Consider the following 21,336-nt stretch of genomic DNA (forward strand, 5'->3'; position numbering starts at 1 on the left):
ACGTTGTTCTGGCTGAAAGCAAACAGTAATGCATCTGGGTTCACACAAGGTGTTGATTTAGTTAATTTCAAGAACAAACCAAATTTGGTTGGGTTCACATAATACATTAAGACAGCAGTCCCCAACCTTTCCATCTTTGCGAACCAATTGTGGTAGCGGGAGTGGGGTGGAGAGAGGGGATGCTCAACTGCTCACCCGCTGCTTGCATAGCCCAGTTCTAAACAGACTGGGGCCTGATACCAAGCCACTGCCTGGGAGTTGGGGACCCCTGCATTAAGACATAAGCCACAATATCATAACAGTTAGGACTGTGTGACATGCTAATTGAAAGCAAACCAACCATACAACAGCTTAGCATAATTTCTGAACTGTATTTATATAAAACCTGGTATTCTTTCAAGATTCAACCTGGTATAAATGGAATAAAATCTGGTATTCTTTCAAGATTCAATTACAAGAACCCATTAATTTCAGGTCAATTAACTTGGGCTGTCAAAAGGTGTACCATAAAAAAAATCCTCACTATAGGCATGGTTTTGCTGAAAACTGGAAATAAATGCAAACAATGTAAATGCAGTTTAGTTGACAAATGCCTAAAGTATGACCATGGGTGGGCAACTCTTGCAACTCTGAATCTTGATTGTAATTATCCCCAGGGAGATCCATTGTAGCTTGAAATGGTCATTAAGCAACCTCTCATAAATCAAGGACTATCTGTATTCAGTATATGCCCTATTGTTAGTGGTGAATCCAAATGATTTGCTGCAAATGTTAGATTGAATAATGTAACAAGGAGCCATGGATTTAAAAATTAATACACCAAAGAGCAAGACAATAGCATTTGACAGGAAAAATAGAATTAGTGATGTTAATCATTATACTTAATTGGCAAAAAAAAGCAAGCAGATAATTTAATGTACTTTCATAAAATTTTGACTAAAGGTGGAGAAATGGATGGAGAAATTATCTGTAACTTTTGGCAGAAATGTAGTGAATAGTGTATTGTCTTTTTATGTACAAAAAGGAAGGACAAATGTTAAAGGAAGGGACAATTGCTTTATGTTTGATTTGATAAATGGAAATGAGAATTGGGGATGGCAAGCGAAACCTAAAATTAAGTGGAATTCAGTGGGAATGTAACAGTTCAGAATTGTATATGGTAAAATAAAAAGAAATAACCCGAAGAATGGATAAGCCCTGAATTAATGTAGATTGAATACAAGAGTGACTTACAGCATAGAACAAATACATGAAAATAAATTGCCAAATGGAAAGAGTAAATTATTGAATCACTAAATAAATATATGAAGGATGAATTGACATCCCTTTTGCTCTAGCATATTCTACTACGGAGATAATGAAAATGGGAGAGGAATGAAATTAAGTTTCCATGCAGCCAGCTCACTCATAGGATTTAGCAAGTTCAAGACCAGAGGGTCCAACTTGCATTGAGGCATGAAAGGCTGTGGGAAAAGGCAGAGGACAAAGAAAAGGCAATAGAACAGGGGTGTTAAACCCAAGGCCCAAGAGCTAGATCCGGCTGACGGGGTGTTTAGATCTGTCCCATGGGGCCACCCTGGAAACAGTGAAGGACTGGCCTGCGGTGCCTCTGCCAGATAAAATGGAGCATGAGAGGGCCGCATGTGGTCCATTTTCACTGGCAGAGGGTTCCAGGAGGCTGTCACATCCCAAAACAGAACTCGGGAGCCTGCTTTCTCTGGCACAGCACTTGGGCCACCACAGGTGCCCGACACGAGTGACATTGAACTGGCCATGCCCACCCCAGCTACCCCCACTCTGCCCCCCCGAGGTCAAACACAACCCTGATGCAGCCCTCAATGAAATCGAGTTTGACACCTCTGCAATAGAACAAAATTATTCAAAGAGATTCTGTCTTAATTGGCTTACCATAAGTCTACCTGGGAATTTACTATTAGTTTTCAAGATCAAGTTCTTTTCCTGACTAGCATTAAGAGTCTTCATGAAATTTATGCTGTTCTCACTTTTTGTTAGCTATAAACAGCTTACAGGCCACTTTCCTCCTAAGCGAGTTCTCATTTATATTATATTGCATTATATTTTTATACTGCTACAATTCATCTGACTCTAAGTGGGTTACAAGCCAGTAAATAATTATAGCATTAATCATAGAATACAAAGCAAAATGATATATAAATTCTTCCATAGTAAATCCATCATCCTACAAGATAACATACAAGATTCAACATTCATGGGGCTGCATTTGACTTAGGACAAGAAAACTATTAGTCTTTAGAGGCTTTCTGAAATAACTGGATCATAACAAATTTCTGGAAAAAGTTGGAGAAAATTATCTCAGTTCCCTCAGCACTCTTGTACTCTTATCAGTCACCTAAGTGATGAGGTCCAGGTCTGTCCCTCTGCTTAATCAGGATACAGTTTGTGAAGTCTCCAGCACATGTATTAAGAGTCTGCAGAATTTTGGCAACCACACAAGGAACACATTTACCAATGTTTCCTTGGGCAATATTCCAAACAGAGTCAAGTAAGCTTAGGTACATGGTTGAGATATAAGGAAATGCATATCCTATTAGGATATAGTCAATTTAATTTACTAAGAAACCCTGGAAATCTTCTATGCAGTTAGTTAGACCTTTCAAGAATTTTTTCACCTGCAGTAGCAGTAGCTAATGCTTGGCTCTGATATTGGCCACATTCTGGTATTTGCAGGGATACCTTGATCTTCCTGTGAGCTATAAATGCTCCTATTTTTAAAAAGGAAATACTGTACATTTAATACAGCTAATTCTATTCCAAGTACAACCTTAGGTATCTATTTTTCATGTAATCCATTTAGGAAGGCTCCATATTCAATACCACAAGGGCAAGCTCTCTTGTAGAGCAAGGGAGCCCTTCCCCTGAAAATAATTTGATTAGCTAATTTTATATAATATTTTACTATGAAAACTGTGGGTTCAGTATATTTTGGTATTAAGTCGCTAAATAGACTGTGTATACAAGGGTTTGTGTGTTTACCTAAAAAGGCATTTTAAAATACATGCCGACCTAGAATCTGTGAATACTGAAATCCTTAAAGTTTGAACTCAATTATTTCTCTTTTGTTTGTTTGTTTTTTTCCTCTGGCTGCTTGTGTGACAGCAGATATGATGTGAGTTACTCTGACCTGAGCAAGCACGGTTTTGCTGCAAATGCCCAAGATGCAAAGTGCTCATTTGATTTGACAGGATGCAAAAACTAATTTACACAGATAACCCTAGAGGTTCAAAGAGTCAAATGAAGCCGAGTGAGGAGAAAAGAGTTGCTAATGTTTCCCAGAAAAGAAGACATGCCACATCTCTTTCCAAACAAATTTGTCTGTGCACAAGAAAGGTGAAAAAGTGACTACATTGCAGTCATCAACACATCCTAATTGCTGTCTAAACATTTCATCACTCACTACCCTGTTTTTCTTAGATGAATTGCGCATTTATTAAATAAATTGTCTTGCCAAATTTGTTGTCATCTCTTTATTTCTCATAATGAATTCAATAATGCATCAAGATTTCCTTCCTTCCTTCCTTCCTTCCTTCCTTCCTTCCTTCCTTCTTTCCTTCCTTCCTTCCTTCCTTCCTTCCTTCCTTCCTTCCTTCCCTTCTTTTTAAAGCATATTAGATTGTGATGATTCTCAGGCTGTGACAAGAGAACAAAAGACAGAAGGGAGAAAATCAGTCTTCCATCTCAATGTCACAGAGATTTCTCAGCAGATGCTTTGGTCAAAGATATAATATGTGAAGCCATTTTAGTACAGAAAAATAATTAGAATGAATGTCAACAAGAGAAAAAAAATATTAGAATGTATACCAACAAGAGAGAATACAGGAGAGAATTTGCCAATTACACTGTATTGATCCAGAATGTTTTCCACTGTCAATACAGGATAAATCTATGAAAAATGTATCATATATATATTGCCCTATATAAAAAATTCTGAGTATTTCCGAAGCTCTGTTATACTTTCAAACACTATTTTTTAAATAATACAAATCGTTTTACTTTCCTCATACAATTATGTGTATACCAAAAGTCAGATTCAACCCAAAGGAGACTTTAAGACAGAGGTCCCCAAACCTGACAGCTTTAAGATTTGTGGACTTCAACTCCCAGAATTGCTGGGCTGGAGAATTCTGGGAGTTGAAGTCCACAAGTCTTAAAGCTGCCAAGTTTGGGGACCTCTGCTTTAAGATGAAAAAAAGAAATTAAAAAATGGCTTTCATGGCATATGGATTCTAAACCTGACATAGTAGAGATCACTACCCTAAAGTCTAAAAATATTGTTCCATTCATTTTGAAATTACATCTATTCAATTTGCTCTTTCCACAATCCTGATGGTTTTGTTTTTCACCTAGTTTTAACACTTGCTTTTTTTAAAAAAAACTGTTTTGGTTTTGTCCAAACAAGAAAAATAAACTCAGCATTAATAATCATCTTTTGAAAATATTCTCTTTTCTTCCTATTCTTTAAATAAGTGGATTTCCATTCTACTGCCATTTAGCTATTATCTTCTGATTCCCATATGTCAAAGCTAACAGATTTGGAAGTCTGTGTCCCTTATGGAATATGATAAATTATAAGGACTTAGTGTTTCTCCTCATAATATGAACAGTTTTGGATTGTTTTGCATTCTGGAGTTATGCCATCTGTTGTACAAAGCACAGATCTATTGTCTTGTTTCTCTCTCCTTTGTTTTGCAGATTATAGATCAGTGTAATAGGCACTGTGAAGGCTAAAGCTGTGTCTGGGAAGTATATGAGAGAAAATGAATTAATTTGCAATGAAATTGCACAGCACATTATATTGGTGATTGCATAGAGGAAAGCATATTATCTTCCTAAAGACCTATTTCTTTTCTACCTCTTTTGCCTATTCTACTTTGCAAGTTTTTCTTTTAAAATATTTCAAAACTGACACAACAGATTATTTACTCTGACAAGGCAAACTCGATCTTTAAAAGCTAACACAGCATAATGGTTGTAAGACATACTCAGAAGTTGTAATCACACAAAATTGTCTAAAGGTAATTTATGATTTTACTAACATCTATTTATTGACTTTCAGTTTAAATTAGGGACATAAACCTTATGTAGTAGTGAAGTCTAACACATCATTAACTAAGATCCACATATATTTTCTGCCCCTCAGTTATACCAGGGAATAAATAAGCAAAATCAGTTTAATAAACTGGCTGCTACTTAAAAATCACAAAAATTACAATCTTTTGTTTTTTAAAAATGTCATTTAAGTGCCAGTACATCTTGTAAGTAAGTGTAAAATGTGAGGGAACAACTGAAGCATTTTTGTCATGTAAATAGGTCCATCTAGTTGTATTTATGTGAAAATAGGTATTCCTCACTCACTGACCACAAATGGGAGCAGTAATTTCAATGCTGAGCAACTTGTCACTAAGCAAAATATTATGTGATTATTCCAGACAGGAATAGTCTGTCACTTCTGCTTCCATGATTCAGCAAATCATTATGGTTATTATGTGAGACATCACACAAATGCAGCTTGTGCCTTTATTATCAGCTTCTCTATTGATTCTGCTTATCAGAAAGTCGTCTGAAGCACACAATGCCAATTAAATGACTATGGAACATTGCAACACTTGTAAACACTTCCGGTTAGGAAATGCCTGAATATCAATTATACGACTCTGAGACAGCTGCAGCAGTTATAAATGCGAGGATTTGTTGCACTTAGCTCAGTGTCAGAAGTGCTCCTCTGAACCCATGGCTCCCAAAACTGAAGCATGCTGTCTTGAAAGCTCAGTGCAGTTGCTTCAAAGGCCCCTGTAGGCTATTGTGTGCTTCATTAGTAATTCTGACAGGGAGAAAAAAATTAAGCAAACCTTTGGAAATCCTATGCAGAAAAGTCAGCAGACAATATGATAGTTCTGTATATCTCTATCCTTATCTCTATCATGTCTGTCTGTCTCTCCGTCTGTCTGTCTAGCTGTCTAACTGTCTTAGTTGTCTAGCTATCATCTGGAAGTTTTATTAGGTTTATATGCCATCTTTTCTTCAGAAGTGTAAAAATGAGTACATGGTCTTTCACCCCTGTCCATTATATTTATATGACTACTTGATAAATTACATCTATCTACCTTATATGCATTCATCTTTGTCTTTGCTCTTACTGTTAATCATATCCACAAGAGTTTAGCGTTTTCAAAATTTGTCGTATTTCTCAATATCAAAAACAGGCAGAGTGAAATGAATAAACAGTGCTTCTCTAAAGATGCAAATTTCTTTTTTCTGGGAGTAAATCTCCAGGAATACATTCCTGTAATTCTTAATAATTAATAACATTCTTAATAATTGTGCCAAATATCTTATTAATCTGTCTCTACAATATTTTACATTTTGAAAAACAGAATGTAGAGAAAGTGCAGAGAAGAACAACAAAGATGGTAAGGGGTCTGGAGGCTATATCATACAATAAACAGCTAAGGGAACTAGGCATGTTTAGCCTAATGAAAAGAAGGCTCAGAGGAGATACAATAGCAGTTTTCCAATACTTGAAGGGCTGTCACAGAGAAGAGAGTATTGATTTATTCTTCATAGCACCTGAATGCAAGACAAAAAGCAATGGGTGGAAGGATATTCAATCTGGAAATAAGGATTTAGTTATTATGCCACAAGCTCAGACACTTTTGGATTTACGTGTAAAATCATGGTACATAAAAAAGGTACTGGTACACATATATCTTACATTGTCCCATCTGATTCCCACTGCAGATACCACTAGTACCTACACTACTAAATAGAGCTTGCAATATGACCATTAGGATATCAGAAAAACCCTTATATTGTTTATAGAGAGAATGTACTGTAAGTATGTGTTGCTGCCACCAAAGCTTGACATGTGATGTATGATGGAATCACCGTCCATCCTGATTTATGATTTTTGTGTGTGAAAATGAGATAAATGTAAACTTTTTCTTTTCTGTTCTTTCCAAAAGTCCTCCCTGTCCTGCCCCAACATGCAAGGCTCCTCAGATCAGTCAAATAAGCTTATGCTAATGACTAGACTTCTCAAGATTGGCTGTGCTGCCTCATTAGGGAAAGGAAAGGAAGAGAGACGCTTTCCAGGGAAGGATGAGTGAAGAATGGTGGGAGGGCATTCCATGCATACATACATACATACATACATACATACATACATACATACATACTCCCAGCAGAATCACCCAGAATCATTCCACCTGTCTAGTGTAGCTCTTCCTCCAAAAGAGCCACTGGAAATCTGGCCTTCTTCTATCTCTTCCCCATGTGACCAGCCCGACCTGTCCTGGTCCAGGCCTTGGGTCCTATCCCACCATCTCACCAATCCTGTTTTCTCATCAACATGTCTCTAAAACCCAGTGAGAGGTCTATCCAGTCTTTCTCTTGTGGCAGCCAGGAAGTAATCTCTAGGCCAATTGTAGCCATCCTCTCTTCCCTGGGATGGCAATCTCATAATCTCTCTTTCTTTCTGAAGGAGTGCAGTCTCATTCCCTTGTAGCAGCTTTGTTTTTTGTTTTTTGCTCCCTTGCACTCCTCTTTTTCCCCAGCTTTCCCTAATTCTGTTTTACCCCAGCTTCTTCAAGCTGTCCTTTTTTTAATCTCAGTTCCCTGAAGCTATCCTCTTACTCCTCCTGCTGGCGACTACCTTGCCCAGGAAAAAAAAATATCCCTCAGGGTCTCTTCCTGTCTCCATTCCAGGGGCAAGGCAGGTAGGTAACCAGGGGACATTGTTAATAGAGCTAAAGGATGCAGGCACCTACATCATCAGGCAGTAGTAATACAGAAAGATGAAGGAGGTGGATGATCCTTTAGTGTCATTGGCAAAGACATCCATTCATACTGTTTAGGAGAAAGCAATGGCAAATAAACTGGGTTCTTTTTCAACAAGAAAATGACATGGATAGAATACAAAAAAAAAAAAAAAGCAAATATTGTACTACATTATGAGACACTCAGATCAGATGGCACTCAGTACGCTACCGAGAAGAACTTTTAGAATACAATGATGTTTATTTATTTATTATTAATTAAATTTATTAATTAAATTTATATACCGTCCTTCTCCCGAAGGACTCATGTTGCAAGATTAAATGATGTTTATGATGTTGCAAGATTAAAAGGCCTCTGGGGTATGTGATTGCTGATGTTACCACACTGGAAGAGAAAATCTAAAACTGCAAAGACTGAATTATAGTGGGGATAGCTAACGTACAAGCATGAAAATAGGAATGCTCAACACAGTGAATATGAAACAACTTCACATAGACATCTTAAGCATCAGTGAATTGAGGTCCAGTGGGAATTCACATTTTCTGTCAGAAGATCAGCTGTTCACTACACAGGACATTGAAAACAAAGAAGCAGCTATGTTACCTATAGTTAGGAAGGGTATAGCAAGAACAAAATTTGAATACAATGCAATAGTGATTGAATAATATCAATTTGTGAACAGTTCTTTACTATGACAATTATCCACATTTATAATCCCATCCTTGTTGCAGAAGAAGAGAATGTTTATCACAACATAGAAATAAGGTATGCTTATGGAATGCCAAAGTTGGAAATATTGAAGAAAATGTAGTTGTATTCTATGGTTTAAGAAACCAAAATGAAGCAGAATAATAACTTATCAAACTCTGCCAATTCAATTATTTCTTCATTGCTAACACTATCTTTAAATAACCAAAACAATGCCTCTCAAGAGGGAAATGATGTACAATACAGATGGAGTACATGGAAATCAAATTGACTATATTATTGCTACGTTGAAGTGGATGAGTTTAGTTATAGCATGAAAGACATGCCTCAGGTGTTGACTGTGAAGTACTGTAGATCACAAAAAATTTATGTACAAGTTCCAAGTTAAGCTAAGGAAGAAGAAGAAAAGGCCATTTTGGGCATATACAATTGTTTAAAGGAGAACATCAGGAATTTCTTTGAAGTCCTGAACCTCATTGAAAAAGAACCAGAGGAAATAGGGAATGAACTTTAAGATGTTATGAATGAATGAGTGTGAAAAGATGAAGAAACAATGTCTGAATAAACCAGGGAAATTCATAAGAAGAGAAGCCAAAGCCAAAAAAGTGAAAAATCTTGGGGAGGAATTTAATAAAAAGTTCAATTCCTTCCCAACACAGAGCTGTTAAAAATGACAAGAACTGGATTTAATGACGTGAACAAATGACATATGAAGAGGTATGCAAACAAAAGGAAAATTTTCATAAAGATATGTAAACTTAAAACAAAGTTCCAATCTTGAACTGATATGCTAAGAGTTACTAATGGAACGATAGAAACAAATTCAAAGAAGAATCAAAATACAAGATACCCTACAAGACATGCCTTGCTTACAAGAATCTCAAGTGCTAGATAAGCACAAATGGAATATTCATGGAAATATGGTAGAAGAATCCAAGAAGACCATCTGATAAGAATAGACACGACAGAATCAGGGGTGAAATGCTACTGGTTCGGGCCGGTCCTCCCGAACTGGTAATAAAAAATGCTACAGGTTCACCGAACCAGTAGAAAAAATGTAAAAAAAAAGTTCTGACAATCAGCTGAGCGACACGCAATCGTCCGAACTTTTTTTTTTTTTTTTTACTTTTTTAGCATTTTTTTACTACCAGTTCTTCAGTAATACTAGAGTTAAAACTGGTAGTTAAAAATGCTTTAAAAGAAAAAAAATGTAAAAAAAAATGTTCTGACGATCACGCGTCGCTCAGTTGATCATTGGAATTTATTTATTTTTTTTTACTTTTTAGGGATTTTTTTACTACCGGTTCAGGTGAATACGTAGTAAAAAATACTTTTGAAAAGTAAAAAAACCTGGATCCGACGATCACAGCTGTGCCGTGCGATTGCCGGAGCCTTTTTTTTCTCTTTTTTCTACTTTTTTAAAGCGTTTTTTTACTAGCTATTCACCTGAACCGGTAGTAAAAAAAATGCTTTTAAAAGGTAAAAAAAGGTTCCGATGATCGCGTGGCACAGCTGTGATCATCGGAGCCTTTTTTTTTACCTTTTAAAAGCATTTTTTTACTACTAGTTCCAGCAAACAAGTAGTAAAAAATGCTTTTAAAAAGTTTAAAAAAAAGGTTCCAACAATTGTGCAGTACAGCTGTGATCTTTGGAGCCTTTTTTTTTCTTTTTTAAAGCATTTTTTTACTACTGGTTCTGGCGAATAGGTAGTTTAAAAAATGCTTTAAAAAAGTAAAAAAAAAAAAAAAGATTCCGACAATCGCGTGGCGCAGCTATGATCTTCGGAGACTTTTTTTTTTTTTTTTTTACTGTTTTAAAGCATTTTTTTACTACCTATCCACCTGAGCCGGTAGTAAAAAATGCTTTTAAAACATTTTTAAAAAGGTTCCCAAGTGCCACAGCTGATCACCCCCTCCCCGTGCTGTTCTACTTACCTTCCCAAGCCTCCTTTTGGTGCTCACTGTGCGTGCGTGTGCAGCTCACATTTGGCGCATGGCACACATGCGCGGCCAGTGAACCGGTAATAAACCGGTTCAGATTTCACCACTGGATAGAATTAACAATTAACATGCTTCCGGCAAGGCACAAATGACCAGATTCAAATTATTATATTTCAGACGCATTATGTGAAAACCTAACTCTCTGAAGAAGGCTGTGATGCTGGGAAAGGTAGAAGGAAAGATCAAAAGAGGAAAAACAGCTACAAGCTGGATGGACCCAGTTTGATGCTGTTGGAAGTTCTGAAGGATTTCTATAAGAACAGGTCATCATGCAGAATATTTAAATCAACCAATGAATCAACCAATTGAGCAGGGAGAACAACCCTGGTGCACTTAGGATGTATTTGTATTGTACCTGTATTGAGCCCCAACACGTATGAGTCCCAACAAGTATACAACCTAAATATCTGGAAAACAATGTATTACTTACAGATGGTGGCTTTCTATTTTTTAGTGGGTGAGACTAAGGGCATGACTATGGCTATGCAGGTTGCAGGTTACAGAAATAAGCTGAATTTGTAAGCTCAGGGGTTATGAAGTATACGCAGGAGTGATGTAGGATATGGAATGAAATTCAGAATACATAAAAGGGACCCAGAAGATGCTGCCTGACTGAAAATGATATGGCTTCACCAACCTACTTATTGATCCCAGGTTTTGAATGCAGAATAAAGGGCTTTAGTGTCTTGAACTTCACCTTCTGTGATGGAATGCCAAACTGACCTTGAGAACACAGAAGAGGCAGCAAGAAAGTTAAGGAAGGAAATGGCAATTCAGGACTGTATTGTCACTTTTGTGGACCCTACATATCTTTGTGTTTTGGGGGAACCTCCCTCCCTTAAAATAATAGTACTGAAATTACATGTAACATGATTTTCAACCTTTTGCATTTTTATAGAGAAATAAGGAGTAGTAATTATATATAGCTTGTACTTCACACTCAAACATATACATGCATATATGTCTCTGTACATGTGGATAAAACCAGTTGCTGCCAATTATATGTCTGTTGCTTATAATCAAAGTTATTAAATTTTAGTATTTATGCTATGCCATACATTTCTAAGACCATCCGTTTGATGTTCAAATGTGCATTTCTTGCCTGTTTTTGTTAAAAGGAACTTCTACTTCATTGTTTCTGATGAAAAGTGTGCCTATTGTGCTTAATAGATAAATTGATCCTAGGGTCATTATAGATGAGATTCCTGGATCCAGGGAAAGACTGAACAAGAGACATGTAATAATTCTGCCTAAATTATACAAGGTGGAAGTTTTTCAGGAGAATTATTTCAAAATTTGATTACACTGTCTTATCAGGAATAAAGATGTTTCCAGAAATCCAAGGGATTGTTTCATAAACTTGCCAGCTTTGCACATCTTTATACCTTCCGTGATTATTTTTACTGCTCCCAATTCATTCATGAGTTTGAGTTCATGAGCTGTGAAACATTTCCTTACCTGACAGCACTGCTTCCAATGTCCAAGTCCTGGGCAGTAACTGCTCCTATAATGGTCCCAACTGGAGTATCTTCATATACTTCCATGGTGTAAAACGGTTTGCTGAAAACTGGAGGCTCATCCACATCTAGGACATTGATCTTCACAGTTGCTGTATCCTTGAATGGACCCACAGAATGAAAGCGATGGTCAAGATGGACATTCGAAGCCTCTACTTTGAAAGTGTATGCCTTTTTTGTTTCAAAATCCAGTGGCTGCAATGTAGAAAAATAATTCAGATTAATTGGATATATTTCTCTCAGATCTTTTTACAGAATGAAAATGTTGCCTCTGTGCATAACTTCATTTAACCAAATTAGAATATTAACTTTTGTTACTGTTTATTATACAAACACAGTTTTGATGAGGCTGAAGTGAAGACTCAGAGCACATTTTGCAATGTGTGGTACAAAATTCAGAGTCCAGCTACAGAGATTTTGCAAAAGAAATCAAGGAAACATCTTTGTTATTATGTCTTTAAAGATTGCACAGTTGGCTTCTTGGTGTCACTTATTGATGCCTTCTGAAAAGAAACAAAAGCTGTTCCCATCCTTACAAGAATTTAAGTGGATTGGGTGTTTGGCATTTATTGGCTATTTTTGGTGGATTCCTGGCAAACACTGACATCTTGTGGTCAGTATTATAACAACCTCATTTTGTTATCTTAAAATGCAAAAACGAAAGGGTATCAAAAAAATCTCTCAGTCTGAATTTTTTTCAATTAAAATATAATATAAAATATTTTTATTTCAAAATGATTTGCAATAAATTCTAAAATTTCAATGGAAGTTTAAAATCATTGATAACAACTGATACCATTACATTGTATAAAATATGCAAGACACAATAAACAATAATATACACCATTAAAAAACAATAACAAAGAGTAAAAATGGTAATAAATGTTTAAATCTATCACAAATAACAAATCACTAAAAGCTCTGGGAGAAATAAAGTGCTATTTTCTGACATAGAAAAGACAATGAAGATAATAATATGGGTATACTAATTATGAAATGCCTTTCTACAGCATTTCATAGAGCTTTCTCTGTATCTTTCTACCAGAATCTCCTTCATTGTGTTCTGTAGACTAAATCTGATAACAAGTTTAGATTCCAAATACTGAAGACCAACTTTCCATGACCCCATTCTTCATGTTGGTTATTATTTTTTTATTGTCAATGGAGGCTTCTTGCCAGGAGCAATGACTGCTGTGTCAATTTCATTTGCAAAGCATGAGTTAAACCATATACTTCAGCCTACTGTAGAAGCAAGATGATTCATTTGCCTCAAATAGGGAGCCATTGAAAGTCAAGAAGAGTCAACTTTTCAAGATTACAAAATATTCAGGATAAACTGACACACATACCAGAATTAAAACTACAAACCTGCATATTCCTAAATTGCTATTATTTAGTAGGGCATACAGTAGGGTAGCAGAATCCCGATCTGGATCATTGCTATGATGTGAATGTTCATGTAGAACAATCAATTTTCTTGTCAATAAAGGCACATTTATTTGTCAAACTATTGGATGCAAAAATAAAAATGATCTATATTCAACACTTAAACATCTATTAATATTCTAATGTCAATAAAGTAGCTCTAATTATGGTGAGACAGAACTAAATATACAAACACATATGCAGGCATTAAAAAACACCAGGGAAAAAATCACACACACACACACACACACACACACACACAAACATGAATGGGTCCAAGGGCAAATATTTACTGTAATTAACTGTGCCACTTCCCAATTTATTTCCTTTCCATTTAAACCTCAGGTGGAATCTGAATTGTTCCACTTTGGAGCAAATTCCCCCACCCCCTAAAATCGCAGCTCAGCTTTCATAACAATTTAGGATTCGAAGAAGGGGCTAGCAGAATGTTTCTTTATTTATTTTAATAATAGTGAAGAACACAACATAAGCAAAATGATTGACTAGACAGTTGCTATAAAAGAAAGCAGAAACACAAAAATAAAGGGACATATTTATGTTCATTCATAGTCTTTGAACAGTAACAGGAAACAAAACAGTGCTGTCTACCGTCTGTAAAGACTAGCGCAGCTAAACAAATTCTATATTTATCCACTGACTGGCATTGCGTGAACAGAATTAGGGAAGAATCCTTATGCAGAATTAGGAATGCTGTTCAGTCTTCGTTTAAGAAAACAGGCTTTTATAAGCATGCAGTTAGTGACCCACCAGTCAAAGGCTATAAATTTTGGTATTTGGGATTCCCATTCAATCTGCTTTCAGGAAGGAAAACATAAATGCAACAACCTGAAAGTGTTATATGAACCTTCACCTTCATCCAGGCCTTGGTGGGGCCGGGGATGAGGTTTGGCCGGCGAGCCTCCAGCCGTCTGTGTTTTTCGGCTGCCTTCTGAACAGCTCCACTGTGACACCACCCCTCCGGCGCAGCAGGCTGTTCTCCTGGTTGAGTCTGGCTGCGAATGGCACTGGCAGGCAATGGGGTGCATGAAGAACAGGTCAGCGATGGCGATGGTGGTGATGAGACTTCTTCAGGCCTCTTTTTTGGCCTGTAGTTTTTGGTAGTTTAGGGCACAAGAAGCCTGCAGCTGCAGCCTCTTTTTCAGCATGAGAAGCCTCCAGTCGCCACTGCTGGCTCAGTTCCGGCTGGCAAAGAAGCTTCTTGTGCCGAAAACTATAGGCCGAAAAAGAGGTCTGAAGTCCCGTTGCCGCCCTGTTCTTCTTCCCATTGCCTGCTGGTGCACATGCGTGACTGTACCCCATTGCCAGACCTGGCCAAAATAGCCAGCTGTGCCGGAGGGATGGCGTCACAATGGAGTTCGCTCAGAAGGCAGCCAGACTGTAGTGTCCCTTTAAGGTACTTCAATGTGTGGGGAGGGGGGAACCATAAAGGGACAGGCTGTAGGAGCTACCTTTTCTGCTGGTTCTGTGGGTGTGGCTTGGTGGGCATGGCTTGGTGGGGGTCATGTGACTGAGTGGGCATGGCCAACTCAATGTGACTCACAGCAAGGTGCTGCCCCACCAAGCCACCCCCACAGAACCGATAGTAGAAAAATTTGGATCCCACCACTGCACACAGTGATACATTGATTTAACTATCTCAACTACCTTCTCCCCGCCCCCCCAAATCTGGCTGAGTTGTTAGCTGAGGAGTTGATTCACCTACTACATAATCTCTTGATCATTGAGTCAGATGGAACACACTAATGGCGTGCTCATCAGAAGCAAAGCGAAGCAAAATGAGGCAACAAAACAAAGGAAAGGAAAACAAAACAAAACAAAACAACACTGCTTACTTAGTCAAACCTTTGTTAAATGCATATGTTCAGTTCCATAAATTTAATAATTCATTTGCAAAACTCTTGTGTTTCTTTTTCTTACTTATCCGCTCTCTGCCACTGCTCTTCTAATGATTGCTGGCACAGAGTGAGCTACTGAAAGTATTAACAGCATGCCAAACTCACAGAGCCCCTCAAGGAAATCAGGACAATCCTTTATGAATTTCTAGGAAAGGCTGTGTCTCAGTTGTGGGGCAATCATCTAACTCCGCTACATTTTCTTGCTGCACAAACTTGATAAATATAGATAGACTACAGGCAACATGGGATATGAAATGAAAGCAAGTCAGATTCTCTTTCAACCAGAATTCTATATATTGACTGCCTTATTCCATATGTTGAAATGGTGCAGAAATACTATAAATAAATAGACAGCTTTGTTTTCAATTGCTTTTCAAATTATAAACATTATTTTGCTGTCCAATTTCCACGTGTCTGAAATAATATAGTGAGAAAGAGAAGAACCAACATAGTATACTCCCTAGTAGTATAAATATGCTTTTTTTTCAAGTCATCTGAAAGATCATAATGGGAGACAGTAAATAATTTATCTCTACTACGTACAGTGCCACGGCTTTAAAACTCAATAATGTTAATTTCTTGATTTCAGTTTTCTATAGCATTCCTATTAGTTAGTTTGAACAAAATGCTACATCTTTCCTAGTATATTTCAGAATGGATAGCAATGAAGAATATTCTAACTAACTCTGCTTGTGGGTTAGCATGCATCACTGTTTATACAAAAGACTGTCCCAGAGTAAAATCCACTATTGAAACATGCCCCTGTTCTTTCTTGCAACTGATTTAGTGAACACTCTAAGCCAGGGTCTCCACCCTTGGCAACTTTGAGACTTGTGGACTTCAACTCCCAGAATCCCCCAGCCCACAGGGCCTGCTAAGAAATTCTGGGAAGTGAAGTCTACAAGCCTTTTTTTTTTTAATTTGATTTATATGCCGCCCTTCTCCGGAGACTCAGGGTGGCTTACAATGCATTAAGCAATTAAAGTTGCAGAGGTTTGACTGTTCTTGGCTATCTATCTATGATTTGGCTACTTGAATGAATCCATCAATAAAATTCCTGCCTGTTATTTTTAAATTGCTACTTTCCAGTTGAGTGTTTCCATTGGCATTTCTTTCTTCAATATATAATGACCTTTGTACAAGCCAGAGTAGCAATAGCAATAGCACTTAGACTTATATACTGCAGCACAGTGCTTTTACAGCCCTCTCTAAGCAGTTTACAAAGTCAACATATTGCCCCCAACAATCTGGATCTTCATTTTACCCACCTTAGAAGATGGAAAACTGAGTCAACCTTGAGCCTGGCGAGATTCGATCTGCAGTCAGCCAGCAGTCAGCAGAAGTAGCCTGCAGTACTGCATTCTAACCACTGCACCACCATGGCTCAGTAGCGTGAGATACTCCATGTGATGCTGTCCAGCAAAATCAGATTTTTAAAGTCATCAAGGTTGAGAAACACTGGGCTACAATAACAGAAATTAGAAAGCCTTTGCCTTTCCGTCCAAAAACTATCAAGGTGGACCAGCTAAAGTTTCTTTCTAATGTTTTACCCCACCCCACCCCCCAAAAAAATTGTGTTTTGCACATGATCTGCAAGGTCATCTCTATGATTTTCTTCAATACTTCTTATCAGCCTCTGAGGCTTATTCCTTCTGATGTTAGGATGGGAGAATCTGAGGCGTTGAAAACTATTCACTCCCTTCCTGAGCAGCTAGCATTCCTGCTGCATTCAGCTGGTTTATTTATTTATTTATTTTCCAATAGAAGGGTAGAAAAATAGAAATAACTAAAGGCATCCACCAAATGTTTCTCCATTCCATCTTGCAAGCTGCAGCTGACAGAACATCAAGTATTTTTGAATTACTCCAAATTAGAATCCCCTAAATAAATAATAAAATTGCTCTGCTAGAGGCCATAAAAATACTTTTCAACTATAATGCTAGCAATGCATTAAACTTGCTTTGTTTTATTTGGTTGCTATTTTTACACAAACCACTATGTGGCGTCAGAAGACATGAAATAATCAGCAAGGTACTAGACATTCTTGGGAAATAGCAGAGCTGTAGTCTGTTTTAAAGTCAAAGAGTTAGCAACTGCAGTTTTGAGATATAAGATGAACTACACATATCTACTCTGTCCTTTTCCCATAAATTCTGTGTTACAAAAGTAATAGAAAATAATAAGAAATAGAATCTAATATATATTCTTCCAGCCAACAAATTTGTTATCATTTTTCCCTTAGGCAATACACAACGTTTTGACATGCATTCAAGCATACATTAATAACAAGTACTGGAATATATATCTTATTTAACTTTTCATTAATCAGCACAAGAGAATTGGTATTCAAATATTCAAAATATTCAAAACTAAATTCACAATGCCAAGATAGTCAAGGAAAGTACATACAGACCCTCCCTCATAAAAAAAAGAAAAAAAAAGGTTAAATCTGAAACCAAATATATTAAAAATCTTATTCAACCTACAAATACACAACAAGAAGAAATTAAAATTAGCTATCTGGATAATATAAATTTAGAATAGCATAGTAAATATACATGAAGACAAATACACACACACTTGCATACATACAGGCACATACATATACAGTGTGTGTGTGGGGGGGTAATGTGTTTGTGTGTATGTAGGATATATAGGAAAGAAAAAGTAAAGGAAAAAGAAAAATGATTTTCAACTTTCTATGCTACAGATATGAATTAAGAAACAAATCAAACTCTTACTCTAAGGCTCTACATTATTTCTGTAATCCCATATTCCTCTAATCATCAAATCCCCAAATCAACATTTCACTATTTTCAGATCGCCAGAGCCATGGTGGTGGTGCAGTAGTAGGAATGCACTATTGCAGAATAATTCTGCTGGCTGCCAGCAGTTCAATTCTCACTGCCTCACCCTTACAAGGTCAGTAAAAGGAGAACCCAGATTGTTGGGACAATATGCTGACTCTGTAAACTGCTTAGAGATGGCTGTAAAGCACTATGAAGCAGTATATAAACTTAAGTGCTATTATTATTGCTGTTCTCTCAAAATAATCTGAAAGTGATTTCCAAGTAGAAACAAAATTATTCAAGATGTTTTCTTTAAACAAAGGTGTCTATTTCACCATCTCTACCAATTCCATTAGCTTCACCATCCATTCTTCCATTGTAGGTATTTGAACATCCTTCTATTTTTGTGTGTATAAAAATCTCGCTGCTGTTATCAATATATAAACAAAGTTCCATAAGGTGTTTCTATTTGTTTCTCTATTAAATCCAAAAGAAAAGTCTTTGGTTTCAATTGTACATTCACTTTTAAAATTTCCTGGATCAAAATACATATCCGCTCTCAGTATTTTCTAGCTTTCTTGTATGTCCACCAGAGATGAAAAAAAATGTACCTTTTGTTACATTTCCAACAAATATTTGAAATTCCCTTTTACGTTGTTTTTTACATGTATCCAGTGTCATATGACAGCATGCATCATTTTATAAAAATTCTCTTTAAGATTATAATTCAATGTACTGACATTACTGATGACCTGAATTCAATTGCTACTTGGTTTTGTGAATCTGGCCTCAGTGGAAAACAATTGAGATAGAGTTTGCTGATGACAAATACTAAATTGCTAATAGCTAATGATTGGATGAAGATTTAAACAACAACACTGAGATCAAAAGAGGAATTCCAAGCAGATTTTATGGAAAACTAGAAGCAGACTAAGGACTCGCTCATGCACATGGAAACGTAACGGCTGACCAAGCAGGAGTGGATGAAGCATATCTGATGAAATATTCTCAGTAGAAAAGGTAATGTTTACATTGTTTTCAATCTTTTCTTCCCCAGTAGAGAGATGGATGTTGTAGCTATGTGGGGCAATACAGGAAAGCTTTTTTTTTTTTAAAAAAAAATATCAGTGCCTTTCTTCATCTAAAAAACCTCCCATTTACTTTTACATAAACTATCTCCAAACAAGCCCCAGGGTGCAATTACTTTTCACAGATTTACAGAGAACTGAAAGTTTATTAAGCCAACAACAATTAAGCCAACTATGTAGCAATAATTCAGATTAGCCTTAGATTTTGGTTATGTATGGGTTCAGCTGCCTGAGTTTATGCTACAACAAACTGCAATTACAAAATCAGTTTCTGAAGGGTCCTGACATATACAATCTATGTGACCATAATAATGGTCCCCCCCCCAATTTCATTTTCTTGTCCTGATAAGTTTGCAGCTTCAAAATGTTTTGATTGTACAAGGAAAAGGTTTGTGACACGATGCTACAGGAGGATCACACCATCCAGTGCTTCAGCATAATCAACAAGTCTTTAAAAATATAAATACTCTTTTTGAAATGAAAGAAACAAAGAAACAGAGCAAAAATCCCTAAACAAAACAAGTGCTGACTAAATTGAGATTGTACGACAAGCCTTAGTTATGATCTTCCATTTCACTTGAACTGGGTCAAGCTCTACTTAAAGAAGAAGCCAGGATTTTAAACCATGATTTTCAGAATAGTACAAGCATACTTACCCATCCTGAATGAAATGACCAAGTTTTATTCTCATGCCAAAATTTCAAAAAGTTTGCACTTGGATAAAAGTCATAATTACCTAAATATGAACATGTAAATCATACATCAGGGTCATTTCTGATCCAGTCACATATGCCAGTAAGTCTGGTATCTTATCAGTTTACCTGAGCAGATTAAATTGAGGTAGACAGTTATCTCGTATCTTTGCTAAATACCTTTTTCAGTTTGATGATTCCTTCTTGTGTGTTCTCATCTGTGCTAATGTCAAATAAGTTCCCCCCATCTCCTGGAACTATGGTATATTCAATTTCAGCATTTTTCCCAAAGTCAGGATCCACTGCTCTGATTCTTCCAACAGCTGAACCAACAAGAGATGACTCTGGTACTTTTAGGTGGAAGATACCTAAGATGAAGTGACAATTAATTGGATCATCCCTTGACCAGCTATAAAGAATTTATCAGAGAACAAGTATATCCTACATTATCATTATTAACACAGCACACCACATGGACTTTATAATCCTTATATTAATACAGATAGAAATCTTCCTCTACGTATGAGAGCTAGCAAATTTCATATTCTCACATAAAACATTACCACGCTACCACATGCAGATATCACACATTCTGAGAACACAAATCTTCTTTAATTAGCAATGAGTAGAGATAGAACTTAGAATAACTTTATTGTCACTTTGAATGTACACTAATTGGCATACATTAAAATGGAATTTTGCTGCATACAGCTCTCCAAGGGGCACCACTTCTAATGTACACTACATAAACATGACAAAATAAATAAATGCAAAATTATGCATATACCCACATATATTATATGACACAGAGAAACAACAGAGTCTAGTTCGGATGTATACATGTATATGGTGAGAAAAGCGAATCTTGCAAGTTTACCAGATGGATGGAACAGGGAACAAAACTGTTAAAGAATCTAGTAGTCCTGCTAGAAATACTTCAAAACCTCCTCCCAGAGGGCAGCAACAGAAACAGACCGTAAAGTGGGTGTGTGGGATCTCTAACAATGCTTTGAGCTCTAAGCACATAGCACTTATAAGCAGTATCCTGAATAACAGTAAGTGAGCTTCCTATAATCTTCTCGGCTGTCCTTACCACTCTCTGTATGGACTTTCTATCTGAGACACTGCTGCCACCAAACCAAACAGTGATGCAGTTTCTTAAAACACTCTCAATCATGTCTCTGTAAAAAGTGGCTAGGATAGAAGGAGAAAGACGCAGGAAATGCAGATGCTGGTTTGCACGCTTCACTAAGGATGGTGTGTGGAGAGACCAGATCAGATTGTTAGTTATCTGCACCCCAGATACTTAATACTGTAGACCACCTCCACAGCTACATCCTTGATAATGAGTGGAGTATGACTATGCCGGCTCTTTCTAAAATCTGC

The 21,336-nt window shown here is 36.9% G+C and overlaps 1 protein-coding gene across 6 annotated transcripts in view; it reads right to left on the bottom strand.

The window, feature by feature from the left end:
• CDH12 (cadherin 12) overlaps positions 1-21,336 on the bottom strand; it is a 769,924-nt gene that overhangs the window by 16,699 nt on the left and 731,889 nt on the right. For all 6 annotated transcript variants that reach the window (XM_034411922.3, XM_034411918.3, XM_034411919.3 and 3 more), the window contains 2 exons: positions 20,131-20,318; positions 11,982-12,235 (listed from right to left, as the gene is read on the bottom strand). In XM_034411922.3, the coding sequence (XP_034267813.1) occupies positions 11,982-12,235; positions 20,131-20,318 (442 nt within the window). The remainder of the gene's footprint in view (positions 1-11,981; positions 12,236-20,130; positions 20,319-21,336) is intronic.

Source organism: Pantherophis guttatus, chromosome 3 (genome assembly GCF_059756535.1).
Source record: "Pantherophis guttatus breed Tessera chromosome 3, ASM5975653v1, whole genome shotgun sequence".
NCBI lineage: Eukaryota > Metazoa > Chordata > Lepidosauria > Squamata > Colubridae > Pantherophis > Pantherophis guttatus.